General features: G+C 44.1%; 1 protein-coding gene across 1 annotated transcript in view; it reads left to right on the forward strand.

Moving 5' to 3' along the window:
* Positions 1-19461, forward strand: part of LOC106573087 (PDZ domain-containing RING finger protein 4) — a 131832-nt gene that overhangs the window by 101479 nt on the left and 10892 nt on the right. Inside the window, exons 5-6 of the mRNA XM_014147779.2 lie at positions 9285-9347; positions 11604-11705. Coding sequence (XP_014003254.2) covers positions 9285-9347; positions 11604-11705 — 165 coding nt within the window. The remainder of the gene's footprint in view (positions 1-9284; positions 9348-11603; positions 11706-19461) is intronic.

Here is a 19461-nt window from a genome sequence, read left to right on the forward strand (position 1 = left end):
AGAGAATGATTTATTTCAGCTGTTATTTCTTTCATCACATTCCCAGTGGGTCAGAAGTTTACATACACTCAATTAGTATCTGGTAGCAAATAGTTTAACTTGGGTCAAATATTTCAGGTAGCCTTGCACAAGCTTCCCATAATAATTTGGGTGAATTTTGGCCGATTCCTCCTGACAAAGCTGGTGTAACTGAGTCAGGTTTGTAGGCCTCCACACACGCTTTTTCAGTTCTGCCCACAAATGTTCTGTAGGATTGAGGTCAGGGCTTTGTGATGGCCACTCCAATACCTTGACTTTGTTGTGTTTAAGCCATTTTTCCAGAACTTTGGAAGTATGCTTGGGGTCATTGTCCATTTGGAAGATCCATTTGCGACCAAGCTTTAACTTCCTGACTGATGTCTTGAGATGTTGCTTCAATATATCCTCATATTTTCCTACCTTATGATGCCATCTATTTTGTGAAGTGCACCAGTCCCTCCTGCAGCAAAGCACCCCCACAACATGATGCTGCCACCCCCGTACTTCACGGTTGGGATGGTGTTCTTCGACTTGCAAGTATCCCCCTTTTTCCTCCAAACATAACGATGGGCATTATGACCAAAAAGTTATATTTTTGTTTCATCATACCAGAGGACATTTCTCAAAAAAGTACAATCTTTGTCCCCATGTGCAATTGCAAACCGTAGTCTGGCTTTTTTTATGGCGGTTTTGGAGAAGTGGCTTCTTCCTTGCTGAGCGGCCTTTCAGGTTATGTCATTATAGGACTCGTTTTACTGTGGATATAGATACTTTTGTACCTGTTTCCTCCAGCATCTTCACAAGGTCCTTTGTTGTTGTTCTGGGATTGATATTCACTTTTCACACCAAAGTACGTTCATCTGTAGGAGACAGAGCGCGTCTCCTGCCTGAGCGGTATGACAGCTGCGTGGTCCCATGGTGTTTATTCTTGCGTACTATTGTTTGTACAGATGAACGTGGTACCTTCAGGCGTTTGGAAATTGCTCCCAAGGATGAACCAGACTTGTGAAGGTCTACAATTATTTTTCTGAGGTTTTGGCTGATTTCTTTAGATTTTCCCATGATGTCAAGAAAAGAGGCACTGAGTTTGAAGGCAGGCCTTGAAATACATCCACAGGTACACCTCCAATTGACTCAAATTATGTCAATTAGCCTATCAGAAGCTTCTCAAGCCATTACATAATTTTCTGGAATTTTCCAAGCTGTTTAAAGGCACAGTCAACTTAGTGTACAAGCATTTCGCTACACTCGCATTAACATCTGCTAACCATGGGTATGTGACCAATAAAATTTGATTTGATTTGTAAACTTCTGACCCACTGGAATTGTGATACAGTGAATTATAAGTGAAATAATCTGTCTGTAAACAATTATTGGAACAATTACTTGTGTCATGCACAAAGTAGATGTCCTAACCGACTTGCCAAAACTATAGTTTGTTAACAAGAAATTTGTGGAGTGGTTGAAAAACGAGTTTTAATGACTCCAACCTAAGTGTATGTAAACTTCCGACTTCAACTGTATATAGGCTTGAAATCACTGGCCACTTTAATAAATGGAACACTAGTCACTTTAATAATGTTACATATCTTGCATTACTCATCTCATATGTAAATACTGTATCTGTACTATTCCACTGTATCTTAGTCTATGCTGCTCTGACATTTCTCGTCCATATATTTATACATTCTTAATTACATTCCTTTACTTAGATTTGTGTGTAATCGGTATATGTTGTGAAATTGTTAGATATTTCTTGTTAGATATTACTGCACTGTCGGAGCTAGAAACACAAGAATTTCGCTACACCCGCAATAACATCTGCTAAACACGTGTATGTGACCAATACGATTTTTTTATGTCATTTTTGACATTGGTGATTGTCACACAGTTGCCACATTTATGAACCCTTTATAAAGCATGACATACGGTTATAGATGCCTTGCAACAAATTTATGTAGTGCTTTTGAAGGCATTATGAAGGCTTTATGAAGCTTTTATATGTTGAAAGTCATTTACAGCGGGACCAGTTGTAGTGTGTTCATTGTGGGATCAATATTAGTTATCAGCGTCATTATAAAACACAATGACAACTGGAATTGTGTGATCACGCTCTCCGTAGCCGATGTCAGTAAGACCTTTAAACAGGTCAACATTCACAAGGCCGCAGGGCCAGACGGATTACCAGGACGTGTACTCCGATCATGCGCTGACCAACTGGCAAGTGTATTCACTGACATTTTCAACCTCTCCCTGTCTGAGTCTGTAATACCAACATGTTTGAAGCAGACCACCATGTCTCTGTGCCCAAGAACACTAAGGTAACCTGCCTAAATGACTACCCATCCGTAGCACCCACGTCTGTAGCCATGAAATGCTTTGAAAGGCTGGTAATGGCTCACATCAACACCATTATTCCAGAAACCCTAGACCCACTCCAATTTGCATACCACACCAACAGATCCACAGATGATGCAATCTCTAGTGCCATTTCACACCTGGACAAAAGGAACATCTATGTGAGAATGCTATTCATTGACTATAGCTCAGCGTTCAACACCTTAGTGCCCTCAAAGCTCATCACTAAGCAAAGGACCCTGGGACTAAACACCTCCCACTGCAACTGGATCCTGGACTTCCTGATGGGCCTCCCCCAGGTGGTAAGGGTAGGTAACAACAAATCCGCCACACTGATCCTCAACACGGGGGCCACTCAGGGGTGCGTGCTCAGTCCCCTCCTTTACTCCCTGTTCACTCATAACTGCACGGCTAGGCACGACACCAACACCATCATTAAGTGTGCTAATGACACAACAGTGGTACGCCAGGATCATCAACCACCGTGTGGTGCAAGTACAACAACCTCTCCCTCAACGTGATCAAAACAAAGGAGATGATTGTGGACTACAGGAAAAGGAGGACCAAGCACACCCCCATTCTCATTGACGGGGCTACAGTGGAGCAGGTTGAGAGCTTCAAGTTCCTTGGCGTCCATATCACCAACAAACTAACATGGTCCAAGCACACCAAGACAGTCGAGAAGAGGACACGACAAAACCTATTCCCCCTCAGGAGACTGAAAACATTTGGCATGGGTCCTCAGATCCTCAAAAGGTTTTACGCTGCACCATCGAGAGCATTCTGACGGGTTGCATCACTGCCTGGTATGGTAACTGCTCGGCCTCCGACCGCAAGTTACTACAGAGGGTAGTGCGTACGGCCCAGTACATCGCCGGGGCCAAGCTTCCTGCCATCCAGGACCTCTATACCCAGCAGTGTCAGAGGAAGGCTCTAAAAATTGTCAAAGACTCCAGCCACCCTATTCATAGACTGTTCTCTCTGCTACCGCACGGCAAGCGGTACCGGAGCGCCAAATCTAGGTCCAAGAGGCTCCTAAATAGCTTCTACCCCCAAGCCATAAGACTCCTGAACATCTGATCAAATGGCAACCCAGACTGTTTGCATAACATTTGATTTGAATTTATTTTCTTACTAGAATAATATGTGTTAGTTAAACACACTCTGAACACTATAAACCTACAGTTCTGTGTAATACACTATCACTATAGATTTGCCTATAGATTAGTTTCATTATATATTGCATCTATTACAACACCCTCAGGCAAAATACAAGCTAAACTTCCATGAGAGTTCAGGTTCTTCAAATCAAATTGTATTTGTCACATGCGCCGAATACAATAGGTGTATGTATACCTTATCGTGAAATGCTTACTTACAAGTTCTTAACGAACAATGCAGTTCAAGAAATAGAGTTAAGAAAATATTTACTAAATAAACTAAAGTAAAAAAATCTAAAAATAACACAACAAAATTACATAGCAATAACGGGGCTATATACAGGGGGTCCCAGTAGCGAGTCAATGTGCGGGGGTACAGTAATTTGTAAAGTGACTATGCATAGATAATAAACAGCGAGTAGCAGCAGTGTATAAACAAATTGGGGGGGGGGGCACTTGTAAATAGTTTGGGTGGCCATTTGATTAATTGTTCAGCAGTCTTTTGGCTTGGGTTGGAAGCTGTTAAGGAGCCTTTTGGTCCTAGACTTGGCACTCCGGTACCGCTTGTGGTAGCACAGAGAATAGTCTATGACATGGGTGACTGTATATAGTATATAGGTCCTGGATGTCAGGAAGCTTTGTCCCAGTGATGTAGTGGGCCATACGCACTACCCTCTGTAGCGCCTTACGGTCAGATGCCGAGCAGTTGCCATACCAGGCAGTGATGCAACCAGGCAGGATGCTCTCGATGGTGCAGCTGTCAAACTTTTTGAGGATCTGGGGACCCATGACAAATCTTTTCAGTCTCCTGAGGAAGAAAAGGTGTTGTTGTGCCCTCTTCACAACTGTCTTGGGGTGTTTTAACCATGATAGTTCGTTGGTGATGTGGACACAAAGAAACTTGAAACTCAATCCATTCCACTTCAGTCCCGTCGATGTTAATGGGAGCCTGTTCGGCCATCCTTTTCCTATAGTCCATGATCAGCTCCTTTGTCTTGCTCACATTGAGGGAGAGGTTGTTGTCCTGGCACCACACAGCCAGGTCTCTGACCTCCTCCCTATAGGCTGTCTCATTGTTGTCGGTGATCAGGCCTACCACTTTTGTGTTGTTAGCAAACTTAATGATGGTGTTGGAGTTTAAGCACACACCCCTGAGAGGCCTCAGTGTTGAGGATCAGCGTGGCAGATGTGTTGTTGCCTACCCTTACCACCTGGGGGCAGCCAGTCAGGAAGTCCAGGATTCAGTTGCAGTGGGAGGTGTTTAGTCCCAGGGTCCTTAGCTTAGTGATAAGCTTTGTGGGTACCATGGAATTGAATGCTGAGCTGTAGTCAATGAACAGCATTCTCACATACTTTAGGTGTTCCTTTTGTCCAGGTGGGAAAGGGCAGTGTGGAGTGCGATTGAGATTGCGTCATCTGTGGATCTGTTGGGGCGGTATGTCATTTGGAGCGGGTCTACGGTTTCCAGCATGATGGTGGTGATGTGAGCCATGACCAGCCTTTCAAAGCACTTCATGGCTACCAACATGAGTGCTACGGGGTGGTAATAATTTAGGCAGGTTACCTTTGCTTTCTTGGTCACAGGAAATATGGCAGTCTGTTTGAAACATGTTGGTATTACAGACTCAGTCAGGGAGGTTGAAAATATCAGTAGAAACACTTGCCCATTGGTCCGCGCATGCTTTGAGTACACGTCCTGCTAATCCGTCTGGCCACACGGCTTTGTGAACCTTTGTTGACCTGTTTAAAGGTCTTGCTCACATCGGCTACGGAGAATGTGATCACACAGTCATCTGGAACAGCTGGTGCGCTCTTGCATGTTTCAGAGTTGCTTGCCTCGAAGTGAGCATAAAAGGCATTTTGCTCGTCTGGTAGGCTCACGTCACTGGGCAGTTCGCTGCTGGGTTTCCCTTTGTAGTCCGTAATAGTTTTCAAGCGCTGTCACATCCGACGAGCGTCAGAGCCGGTGTAGTAGGATTCAATCTTTGTCCTGTATTGACCATTTGCCTGTTTGATGGTTCGTCGGAGGACACAGCAAGATTTCTTATAAGCATCCGGATTAATGTCCCGCTCCTTGAAAGCGGCAGCTCTAGGCTTTAGCTCGGTGCGGATGTTGTATGTACGTATGTTCACTGTGGGGACGACGTCGTCGATGCACTTATTAATGAAGCCGGTGACTGAGGTGGTATACTCCTCAATGCCATTGGATGAATCCCGGAACATATTCCAGTCTGTGCTAGCAAAACAGTCCTGTAGTGTAGCATCCGCATCATCTGACCACTTCCATATTGAGCGAGTCACTGGTACTTCCTGCTTTAGTTTTTGCTTGTAAGCAGGAATTAGGAGGATAGAATTCTGGTCAGATTTGCCAAATGGAGGGCGAGAGAGAGCTTTGTATGCGTCTCTGTGTGTGGTGTAAAGGTGGTCCAGAGTTTTTTTACCTCTGGTTGCACAGAAATTAGGTAAAACAGATTTAAGTTTGACTGAATTAAAGTCCCCGGCCACTAGGAGCGCCGCTTATGGATGAGTATTTTCTGGTTTACTTTTGGCCTTACACAGCTCGTTGAGTGCGGTTTTAGTGGCAGCATCGGTTTGTGGTGGTAAATAGACGGCCACGAATAATATAGACTGTGTGGCTTACAGTTTACTGCATGAGGTATTTTACCTATTCTACCTCAGGCGAGCAATACCTCGAGACTTCTTTAATATTAGACATCGCGCACCAGCAGTTATTGACAAATAGACACACAACCCTGCCCCACGTTGTCACGCCCTGACCTGAGAGAGCCGTTTTTCTCTGTTTGGTTAGGTCAGGGTGTGACGTGGGGTGGGCATTCTATGTGTTGTATGTCTATGTTGTCTTTTTCTTTGATTGGCCGAGTATGGTTTCCAATCAGAGGCAGCTGTCATTCGTTGTCTCTGATTGGGAATCATACTTAGGCAGCCCTTTTTTCCCACAGTCAGTTGTGGGATCTTGTCTTTGTGTTGCATGTGTTTGCACACCTAGCTTTTCATTCGTTGTATTGTTTATTGGTTTTGCTGGTTCACATTTAAATAAATATGATGAACCCAACTCACGCTGCGCCTTGGTCTACTCCTAACGACGAACGTCACACACATCTTACCAGACATACCTGCTCTGTCCTGCCGATGTTTGTCAGTTTGTTTTCCAATGATTGCACGTTGGCCAATTATACAGAGGGTAGTGGTGGTTGACCTACTCATCGGTGAATACTTACAAGGCACATCGGCCTCCTCCCCCTTTTTCTACGTCTTTTCTTCACACGAATGACAGGGATTTGGGCCTTGTCTCGACAAAGCAGTATATCCTTTGTGTTGGACTCAAATAAAAAAATCTTTGTCCAGTTCGAGGTGAGTAATTGCTGTTCTGATGTCCAGAAGTTCTTTTCAGTCATAAGAGACAGTAGCAGCAACATTATGTACAAAACAAGTTACAAACATTGCAAAAAAAATGAAGAAAATAGCACAGTTGGTTAAGAGCCCGTGAAACGGCAGCCATCGCCTCCGGCACCATTATCATTCTGGGTATCACTCCACATGTTGTGACAGTGGGTGAATCGCAAAAGTCCTTTCCTCCGTTCCTCGGTCCTTTCTACTCCTCTCCTTAAAACATTTTCAAGAGGGACGAAAGGAGAGAAGGCGTGACACGAGAAATCAAGGACAGGCCGGAGCTGAGAGCAGAGTCCCTCCCCATCCCCAGTAACCTCAGAGCAGCCCTTTTTAAGGAATGTTCCTTTGTGACACACATACACACACACACCGGACCATCATGAAGATGGAACATTCAGGCCGGCAGAGCCATCTCAGGAGATCCCGTCTGATTGGATAGAGTAAAACAAATGGCCCCAGACGGCAGTAATTGATTGGCCGTTGAAAGAGTGGCCTGCCCTCTTCGCTCAGTATCATTAGTCAGGGAGAATCATGGGAAGGAAGAGGCATGGATGGGCCTTGTATGGATACTATGTCTCTCTGTGTCTGGTATGTTACATCTACCAATCACAACAGGAGGGTGCAGGTTAGGCCAACAGGGAAATCAACAGATAAAGAAGCAGAGCACACACACACACACACACACACACACACACACACACACACACACACACACACACACACACACACACACACACACACACACACACACACACACACACACACACACACACACACAGTATTCCCTGATTGTGATACTTTATTGTACTTTCCCCAGACACATGTCCTGACAGGTTTGTAGCGCTGTTCATTTAGCTGCTTCAGCAGTAGGGTAAAGTGGCCTTGATATCTGGACTGGACAAATGCTATAACACATTCTGACAGCTAAGGCCTTCCTCTGGCAGCAGGTGCTTCAAACAATCACCAGATGGGGTTGAAAGAGGTCCTTTGTCTAGAACTGTTGTATAACAGTTGTTACTTCAAACCTACAGAGGTGTTCAAGACTTATATTGGGGACTAAATGATTATTGGATGTCATAAAACAATTTGACAATGCTTTTATAGGTCAGTGGTCTCTGTAAAGTTGTATAGGTACACTACATGACCAAAAGTTTGTGAACACCTGCTCGTCGAAAATCTCATTCCAAAATCACGGGCATTAATATGGAGTTGGTCACCCCTTTGCTGCTATAACAGCCTCCACTCTTCTGAGAAGGCTTTCCACTAGATGTAGGAATATTGTTGCGGGGACTTGCTTCCATTCAGCCACAAGAGCATTAGTGAGGTCGGGCACTGATGTTGGGCGATTAGGCCTGGCTCGCAGTCGGCGTTCCAATTAATCTCAAAGGTGTTCGATGGGGTTGCAGTCAGGGCTCTGTGCTGGCCAGTCAAGTTCTTCCACACAGATCTCGACAAGTGATTTCTGTATGGACCTCACTTTGTGCACGGGGGCATTGTCATGCTGAAACAGGAAAGGACCTTCCCCAAGCTGTTGCCACAAAGTTGGAAGCACAGAATCGTCTAGAATGTGATTGGGGCCTAGCTCGAACCATGAAAAACAGCCTCAGACCATTATTCCTCCTGCACCAAACTTTAGAATTGGCACTATGTATTTGGACTGGTAGTGTTCTCCTGGCATCCGCCAAACTCAAATTTGTCCGTCGGACTGCCAGATGGTGAAGCGTGACGCATTGCGTATGGTGATCTTAGGTTTGTGTGCGGCTGCTCAGCAATGAAAACCCATTTCATGAAGCTGCCGACAAACAGTTATTGTGCTGACGTTGCTTCCAGAGGCAGTTTGTAACTCGAGGATAGATTATATTTACGTGCTACGCGTTTTAGCACTCGGTGGTCCCGTTCTGTGAGCTTGTGTGGCCTACCACCTTGACGTTGCGCCGCTGTTGCTCCTAGGCGTTACCACTTCACAAGAACAGCACTTACAGTTGACCGGGGCAGCTCTAGCAGAGCAGAAATTTGACAAACTGACTTGTTAGAAAGGTGGCATCCTATGACGGTGCCACATTGAAAGTCTGTGAGCTTTTCAGTCAGGCCATTCTATTGCCAATGTTTGTCTATGGAGATTGCATGGCTATGTGATCGATTTTATACACCTGTCAGCAATGAGTGTGGTTGAAATTGCCGAATCCAATAATTTGAAGGGGTGTCCATATACTTTTGTATATATAGTGTATTTTCAAAAGGTTATATATTTTGTGATGTTGAGATATTTTGGCAAACTTCCAAAAGGCAATTTTGTGTTCCCTTTGTGCATTGATTCAAACAGTCTCTCCCCATCAGGTTGGGCCAAACAGCATCGCTGCAAGGGACGGCCGCATCAGAGAAGGAGACCACATTTTACAGGTAGGAAACTATTTATTTCTATCTTGACCCTCAGCCCCTCTTTTCTCTCTCTCGTTTTCTCTTGCTCGCTCTCTCTCTCTCCTCTCTCTCTCTCTCTTGTCTCCTCTCTCTCTCATTTCTCATCAGAGGTGACATAAACACTTTTTTATTTCACCTCCCTCTGCCATTGTCTCCCAACACGAGAACCCATTCATTTTTAATGGTGCCATAGTAAGAGAGAAACTCACCCCCTCTGTGACGGTTAGCGGGGAGGAAATGTCCCTCTGGCTGTTTTAGTTACCGACTCAGCATCCGACTGGGCTTTTTAACAGCCGTAAGAGCAGTTTAAGGATGCACCGTGCTCCAGATATACCCCCCACCTGCTTCTGTGTAACACACTCACACAGCCACAAGAATGCACACACACACACACCAGATCTCTTCCCTTTCTACACACACGCACACGCACACCCCTGAGTTAGACTGAGAGGCTCTCCATGTTATTACCCCTCAGCTCCATCTCTGGGCCAGGGAGGGTTGGTGGACCCTGGAGGCTACTAGTACTCCCTCCAAAGACAGTCTTCTGGTGGGGTTAGAGACACAAACAGCAGAGTCAGTGGAGCTGTATGGACCATTATGATGTTATTGGAGAGGGAGGGGGGTTGTGAGCTTTGCTCTCTTGTAAGGTGAAGGGTGGAAAAGGGGGATGTTTTAAGGTGTAATCGAGTGCAGGATCCTAGAGAGGTTGGTGTTTTGGGAGGTAGGGATAAAGTAAGGTCATATATTTGGGGAGAGGCAGATTGAGGGCTTCGTGGAGAGAGAGGGATAGTCATGTTTTGGGAGGTTAAGGTTGTATAGGCTTACGTTTTTTAAGTCATGTTTAAAAATCAAAATCTGAGCGGTAGATCTCAGAATGGGATCTCGGCTCGGGAAGATTGGTGATCACTGGTATTAAGTGTAAGTGTTCTGTAGAGACTGAGAGCAGTAATGGTTTTGGGAGGCAGAGGCACAAGGTTGTTACAGTAATGTGAGTGAGAGTGCTGGAGAGAGTGGAGAAATGCTTTTGAGGAGAATGGCAGTAGACGGTAATGTCTTTTAGAGAGTGGTCTGTTTTCAGTCAGAGTGAACTCTCAGAACAACAGAGTGATGTGTTTCTGAATAAGGTTTAATGAGTCCGAGAGAGAGAGCGCGAGAGAGAGCGAGAGAGAGACAGACAGACAGACAGACAGACAGACAGACAGACAGACAGACAGACAGACAGACAGACAGTGCAGTCATGAGAGGAAGAAAGCATAGGGTAAGCACAGTTTTTGTTGTTGTTGCACGGTTTGGTGAGAGATAATGTACGGCCGGGGCTAGCTGCTTCCCTAATTGTCTGCCGCATGGCGCCTTGTCCATGTGTGTGCACGTGTCTTTCGTGCGGTGCAGGTCATAATGCGTTGTGTGATTGTATTGAGCTACGAGGCAAAGCGAGGGGTTCGGGTTAGTGGTTGTGATCCATGCCTCCACCCCAAGCACCCTTTACTATTATCCCATGCTGACAAGGCCATTACTCTGGTCAGAGGAAGACGGATGCCCCCCTGGCACGGCTCAGTTAATTGTGTGGGGCGTCTGTATGTATGAATGTGTGTTGCTTTCAGGAGCAGAGCATTTCTAGTGCAGACGATCGGTCCATAGACCACTGTCCCATTCACGATCAATCCAGCCAGCCTGACCTGCTATGAAATACTGATTGGACCCATAGGGTGCAGATCCACAGGAAGGAGGAGACTGTCTTGTGTTGCAGTGCCTTTAGTTGTCTGCCAGCTGGGCTCTTTCTACAGTGTTCGACTGAGATAAAAAAAGAAAACAAAAAGGAAAGTGGCCCTTCCCTATGTGTGTGTGTGTGTGTTCTAGCGCGTGTATTTGCGCGTGCGAGTTATAACAGGACAGTGTGTGATATACTGTATATTGTGACTCCTGCCTCCACTTCAGGTTGTAACTGCTCTCTCTCTCTCTCTCTCTCTCTCTCTCTCTCTCTCTCTCTCTCTCTCTCTCTCTCTCTCTCTCTCTCTCTCTCTCTCTCTCTCTCTCTCTCTCTCTCTCTCTCTCTCTCTCTCTCTCTCTCTCTCTCTCTCTCTCTTCTCTCTCTCTCTCTCTCTCTCTCTCTCTCTCTCTCTCTCTCTCTCTCTCTCTCTCTCTCTCTCTCTCTCTCTCTCTCTCTCTCTCTCTCTCTCTCTCCGGCAGTGTCTCTCCAGTGTGTTTGTGTATGAATAACAGTGTGTGTTGTTTCCACAGATCAATGGTCAGGATGTGCAGGACAGAGAGGAGGCTGTAGCTGTGCTCTCCAGTGAAGACACAAGGAACATCGTACTGCTGGTCGCCAGGCCCGAGATACAGGTGAGCTCTCACACGTGCACACACACACACACACACACACACACACACACGCACTACTGTAGGAACATCGTGCTGGTCGCCAGACCTGAGATACAGTTGAGCTTACATCCACTGATGGGATTGTTTTCATTTTTTTTTTTTACCCCAATCCTAATAGTTTACTAATCCGGAGAAATGTATCGTAAACTATTCCTTTAACGGTAAGCACAGGTCCATACTGTAGGTCCATAGGATCAATACACCAGTCATTAGAGGTCTTTTTATTCATGACATCCTGAGTTAACATACGTAACACCCAAAAACACAGCCCTAAGGCTGAAAATATACCACTTAGGTTTCTTAGATGAAACATTGCAAGGCTGCTACATGTCCCTGTATAAACACCACCTCACATCATGTGTTATTTTTATATAGTGCCGGCCGCTGTAATTGACTTCCAACAGTACGCCATAAAAACTAATGGCATGCTAATATGCAGTGAGTTCAGGCCCAAGGCCATGGCGAATGGTGTGTGTGCGTGCACGTGCGTGCGTAGGGCTGTGGCGGTCATGAAGTTTTTGTCAGCTGGTAACTGTCAAGTGAATAACTCCAGGTCTCACAGTAATTGACCGTTACTTAACATAAACTTGTTTAGCATCTCTGGGCTTCCACGCATGGCCTACAAGCCACTGATGCGGACCTTTGAAACGTCTACATTTTAAGAAGTCGGATAAATCTATTTATATAGCCTACACCATCACTACAAATCCATTGTTTATTTGATTTGATATCTAACACATTCTAAGGCAGCATGATGTGACTCAAAGGATGATTTGAAAAAAGTTGCATGGAAGGCATGTGCTCTGCTCTGTTTCTTACGCAGGCTGCACCCGCTTCATTAGTCTGTCGTTCACAATTTGACAAGCACTTGATAATATTCTCACCCATCAGACTATTCTCAATTTAATTTGGGCTTCACGTATAGCCTACTAATATACTATATGTGTGTAATAATATTTTATTTTAAAAAACATGTTATCCGTAGCCTGCAGTCAAATAGCGAATGGAGGAAGCGCTTCCTGTGCCAGGTAGGCTACACCGGTTGTAAAGTGGATTAAAGTGCTTCATTTTTTGAATTTAGAATTAAGAATTTAAGAACAACAACATGAGAAAGCTGGGGTCCTCTTTTAAATACTGTAGTGGCCAGTCAAAACCCTGTTTTCACATGCGATTGCGCAATGACTAGGCTTGTAAGAACATATGTTTCACTAGGCTCTGCAGGCTATGGGCTCTCCAACCCTGTTCCAGGGATCCTAAGCCTATAGGCTAAGTTTAGAGTGATTTGGCCACTTTAGTTGTGCTACAAACCTTATCAAAACATATAGGCCTATGGGCTAGGCTACATGATGCTTGTGACTATGATTTAAAAAAGTCGCAAAACAATGCAAACGCTGTTTTTTGCCGTAGACAGCACATGCTGGGCATCATTCATGATAAACCCATCAGACTAGTGCTTGGCAATATGGCCAAAATATCATATCACGATATACAAATTTAAAAAATACAGTGTAGTGATATTTGACAGTATTTTATGTTTTTGATTAATAAAAGTTATATATATGCTTTATGAGTAGTTCATGACCCTAGGGTGGCAACACATAAATAAGTGATTTCAATAGGGCTTTCTACATTCTGACTGTTTTATACTGTTCAATCCAACTTCAAACAAAAATCATTTTCATAATTTTATACAATTTCTGTAGTTCTGGGAATTGTGTCATCATTTCCACACTGTGGCATGCATTCATCGACCTGGCCAAGGCTTTCGACTCTGTCAATCACCGTATTCTTATTGGCAGACTCAATAACCTTGGTTTCTCAAATGACTGCCTCGCCTGGTTCACCAACTACTTCTCAGACAGAGTTCAGTGTGTAAAATCGGAGGGCCTGTTGTCCGGACCTCTGGCCCGGACCTCTGGCAGTCTCTATGGGGGTGCCACAGGGTTCAATTCTCGGGCCGACTCTTTTCTCTGTATATATCAACGATGTCGCTCTTGCTGCGGGTGATTCCCTGATCCACCTCTACGCAGACGACACCATTCTGTATACATCTGGCCCTTCTTTGGACACTGTGTTAACTAACCTCCAAACAAGCTTCAATGCTATACAACACTCCTTCTGTGGCCTCCAACTGCTCTTAAATGCTAGCAAAACCAAATGCATGCTTTTCAACCGTTCGCTGCCCGCACCCGCCCGCCCGACTAGCATCACTACTCTTGACGGTTCTGACCTAGAATATGTGGACAACTACAAATACCTAGGTGTCTGGCTAGACTATAAACTCTCCTTCCAGACTCATATCAAACATCTCCAATCCAAAATCAAATCTAGAATTGGCTTTCTATTTCGCAACAAAGCCTCCTTCACTCATGCCGCCAAACTTATCCTAGTAAAACTGACTATCCTACCGATCCTCGACTTCGGCGATGTCATCTACAAAATAGCTTCCAATACTCTACTCAGCAAATTGGATGCAGTCTATCACAGTGCCATTGTTACCAAAGCGCCTTATACCACCCACCACTGCGACCTGTATGCTCTAGTCGGCTGGCCTTCGCTACATATTTGTCGCCAGACCCACTGGCTCCAGGTCATCTATAAGTCTATGCTAGGTGAGGCTCCACCTTATCTCAGCTCACTGGTCACGATAACAACACCCACCCATAGCACGCGCTCCAGCAGGTATATCTCACTGGTCATCCCCAAAGCCAACACCTACTTTGGCCGCCTTTCCTTCCAGTTCTCTGCTGCCAGTGACTGGAACGAATTGCAAAAATTGCTGAAGCTGGAGACTTACATTTCCCTCACTAACTTTAAACATCAGCTATCTGAGCAGCTTACCGATCGCTGCAGCTGTACATAGTCCATCTGTAAATAGCCCACCCAATCTACCTACCTCATCCCCATATTATTTTTATTTACTTTGCTGCTCTTTTGCACACCAGTATTTCTACTTGCACATCATCATCTGCTCATCATCATCTGCTCATCTATCACTCCAGTGTTAATCTGCTAAATTGTAATTACTTGCTACTATGGCCTATTTATTGCCATACCTCCTCATGCCATTTGCACACACTGTATATAGACTTTATTTTTCTTCTATTGTGTTATTGACTGTACGCATGTTTATTCCATGTGTAACTCTGTGTTGTTGTTTCTGTCACACTGCTTTGCTTTATCTTGGCCAGGTCGCAGTTGTAAATGAGAACCTACCTGGTTAAATAAAGGTGAAATAAAAAAATAATAATACTGGTCCCCCTGTGGCAGTCAAACCCACAACCCTGGCATTGGAAGCGCAATGCTCTACCAACTGAGATACACGGGACTATTCTAATTTCATAGTTGTAATATAGTGGGCAGCACCTTGAATGTTTATGACAATGAATGAAAAAGCCAAGGAGGAATTATTGACAGGGTTGGAACCAAAGTGTTGGTCAATGTTTCCAGGGGACCCTAATTAGATGTTACATCCCATGTTGTTTTCTTACCTCATGTATCTAGCCAGCTAGCAAAAATATTCATGTTTCACCTATTCCTCTCTCATTTAAGATACCGTTGCACAAACAATATGCTTATCTAGGCCTACACCAGCACTGTTACCAGGCTATATTACAGGGGTTCCCAAACCTTTTGTCCCACAAGCGCATTTTGATATCTGAAAACCCAAACCATGTGAAAAAAATTAGGATGTAATTAACAGCCAATGTTTATCTTTTAATTTGGGTCTATGGCAGTCATTGCAAATTAGTCTAACATAATGTATCTTATCTAACCAACACTAATGAGATGGGTGTGCTTGATGCATGTCGCGTCAGAGCTTCTCAAAGTCAGGGGGCTTGGTCATGCGCACCTCATCTCTGCGGTCACATCGTACCTTGATCGATATTTGGTTTTAATGTAGACAAGATCACTGAATCCAGCTTTACACAGATATGAGCTGGCGAAGGGTATGATGAATTTTATGGTGATTTCAAGACAACTGGGAAGTCTGAAAAATACAAGGTAAAATCATGACGTCAGTGGATCTTCAGGTCAGAATGTCGGAGCTCTAGAAAGAGACATGAGTTCCCCAGTCAGATCTCATTTTTTTCTCAGAGTTCCCAGTTGTCTTGAACGCACTGAAGTCGGAAGTAGGAGATTTCAGAATTCCCAGTTCCGAGTTCCCAGTTGTTTTGAACGGAGCATTAATGCTCAGAGGGAGACGGCAGGGTATTCCCTTTGAGTCTAAGAATCAAAACTCCTCCGTAGTGACCCGTGAATACATTCGTTCACATGACAGCTCAATCAGCTGTTCGATTTCACTTACCGGCATGTCAACTGAGCCAGGATCACATTCAGTAGGTCACAAAGTGCTCTTCCAAGCGTTGGAGGTGAGCAGTCATCACTGGTGTGGGACAGTTACTGATGCTGTTTTCTGTTAGAAACATGCACAGCCGAGGGATGGGGGCATGGTTCACTTTTGAAAGACTCTCTCTCCAATAACGGTTCTCTGTTATACAACGTTTTTGTATTTCCCCTGCATGCTTGAGTTCAGTTCTTTCAGTTTCCCAAATATGTCTGTTACATAGGCAAGGAGGCACATTTTCTTTTCATTACACAGAAAGTCAACCAATTCTGTCTTTTTTTACATCCATTTTACATTCAAAGTTACCTGCTGCAGTATATCTCTGTGTTCTGTGCTCAGCTCTTTTGCAGCCAGTTGGTCTCGGTGTATCATACAATGTGTCCATATGGCAGAGGGAGACACATTCATAAATAGAGTGCAGAGGCCTGCCCGCTGTCCCGCTTTAGATGGAGCCCCATCGATGCAAAAGCCCACCATTCAATCCCATGGAATCGGATTTTCTTCATTATAGCCACGCAGCGCACTGAACATCCCCTGTGCCCTTTCATGCTCGGGAATCGTGAGATTGAACAATGTGTGGCTCACCACCCGGATTCGGTCTTACGTAGCAAAATTTGAAATTGTGTTTTTTACATTGGATAAAAGTAGAGACTCAGCGCTACAAATGGTATTTCATACACTGCATTTTTTTTGGAACAATGAGAAAGTAATTCTGCTTTGAAAGTTGATAAACTTGCAACCTCACTTTTGGAAAATGGCCCTTGAATGTTTTGGTATCTAGTGAAGAGTCTACACCCATTCACCATCGTTCTTAAGCTTTAGCCCCACCAATCTCATTTCGCTCTCGGAGCATTCAGAACGCACACTTGACGCTCTGGCCGATGATTTTTTTACCTCTGGATAACAAGAAAACAGCCTAACCTGTTGGGGATAGGGGGCAGTATTGACACGGCTGGATAAAAAACGTACCCGATTTAATCTGGTTACTACTCCTGCCCAGTAACTAGAATATGCATATAATTATTGGCTTTGGATAGAAAACACCCTAAAGTTTCTAAAACTGTTTGAATGGTGTCTGTGAGTATAACAGAACTCCTATGGCAGGCCAAAACCTGAGAAGATTTCAAGCAGGAAGTGGCCTGTCTGAGAAGTAGTGTTTCATCTTGGCTCTTTTTATTGAAGACTCAGGATCTGTGCAATAACGTGACACTTCCTACGTCTTCCATAGGGTCTCAGAGCCCGGGAAAACGTTGAACGATATCGAGGCAGGCTCTGGCTGAAACACTTTATCGCTTTTGGCAAGTGGCCACTCAGAGTACTATGGGCTTAGGCGCGTGCCCGCTTCGACCGAATGCTTTGTTTTCCTTTGTCTGTTTATCTAAACGCAGATTCCCGGTCGGAATATTATCGTTTTTTTATGAGAAAAATGGCATAAAAATTGATTTTAAACAGCGGTTGACATGCTTCGAAGTACGGTAATGGAATATTTAGAATTCTTTTGTCACGAATTGCGCCATGCTCGTAACCCTGATTTAGCCTTTAGGATAGTGTCTAGAACGCATCGAACAAAACGCCGCTGTTTGGATATAACGATGGATTATTTTGGACCAAACCAACATTTGTTATTGAAGTAGAAGTCCTGGGAGTGCATACTGACGAAGACAACAAAGGTAAGAACATTTTTCTTATAGTAAATCTGACTTTGATGAGTGCTAAACCTGCTGGGTGTCTAAATAGCTAGCCCTGTGATGCCGGGCTATCTACTGAGAATATTGCAAAATGTGCTTTCACCGAAAAGCTATTTTAAAATCGGACATATCGAGTGCATAGAGGAGTTCTGTATCTATAATTCTTAAAATAATTGTTATGCTTTTTGTGAACGTTTATCGTGAGTAATTTAGTAAATTCACCGGCAGTGTTCGGTGGGAATGCTAGTCACATGCTAATGTAAAAAGCTGGTTTTTGATATAAATATGAACTTGATTGAACAAAACATGCATGTATTGTATAACATAATGTCCTAGGGTTGTCATCTGATGAAGATCATCAAAGGTTAGTGCTGCATTTAGCTGTGGTTTGGGTTTATGTGACATTATATGCTAGCTTGAAAAATGGGTGTCTGATTATTTCTGGCTCGGTACTCTGCTGACATAATCTAATGTTTTGCTTTCGTTGTAAAGCCTTTTTGAAATCGGACAGTGTGGTTAGATTAACGTGAGTCTTATCTTTAAAATGGTGTAAAATAGTCATATTTTTGAAAAATTGAAGTAATATCATATCTAAGGTATTTGAATAACGCGCCACAGGATTCAACTGGCTGTTGAGTAGGTGGGACGCAAGCGTCCCACCTAGCCCATAGAGGTTAAAATAGCTTTTCAGTGAAAGCACATTTTGCAATATTCTGAGTAGATAGCCCGGCCATCACAGGCTAGCTATTTTGACACCCACCAAGTGTGGTACTCACCAAACTCTGATTTACTATTAGAAAAGTTTGATTACCTTTGCTGTTCTTCGTCAGAATGCACTCCCAGGACTTCTACTTCAATAACAAATGTTGGTTTGGTTCAAAATAATCCATAGTTATATCCAAATAGCGGCGTTTTGTTCGTGCGTTCAAGACACTATCCGAAGGGTAAAGAAGGGTGACGCGCCCGACGTGTTTCGTGACAAAAAAATTCAAAATATTCCATTACCGTACTTCGAAGCATGTCAACCGCTGTTTAAAATCAATTTTTATGCTATTTTTCTCGTAAAAAAGCGAAAATATTCCATCCGGGAGTCGTTGTTTTCGTTCAAAGAGAGAGAAAGTAAACATGGTGTCGGCTCGTGCACGCGCCTCCAGTCTCGTTGTCCTCAGATCGACCATTATCCAAATGCGCTAATGTTTTTCAGCCAGGGCCTGCAAAGCCACCATTCATCGTTCTGGCGCCTTCTGAGAGCCTATGGGAGCATTAGAAAATGTCACGTTATGCCAGAGTTCCCCTGTTTTGGTTAGAGATGATCAAGAAGGCCATGAAATGGTCAGAGAGAGCGCTTCCTGTTTGGAATCTTCTCAGGTTTTGGCCTGCCAAATGAGTTCTGTTATACTCACAGACACCATTCAAACAGTTTTAGAAACTTTAGGGTGTTTTCTATCCAAATCAAACAATTATATGCATATTCTAGTTACTGGGCAGGAGTAGTAACCAGATTAAATTGGGTACGTTTTTTATCCGGCCGTGCAAATACTGCCCCCTATCCCCAACAGGTTAACTAGCTAACGTTAGCTGACTGGCTTGTTAGCTAACGTTACAGGACGTGTGTGATCTTACATGTTGTTTACCTAGCTAGCTAGGTACATGTCTTAAGCTAAAGTGTACAACACCTGTT

Source organism: Salmo salar, chromosome ssa16 (assembly GCF_905237065.1).
Source record: "Salmo salar chromosome ssa16, Ssal_v3.1, whole genome shotgun sequence".
Lineage (NCBI taxonomy): Eukaryota > Metazoa > Chordata > Actinopteri > Salmoniformes > Salmonidae > Salmo > Salmo salar.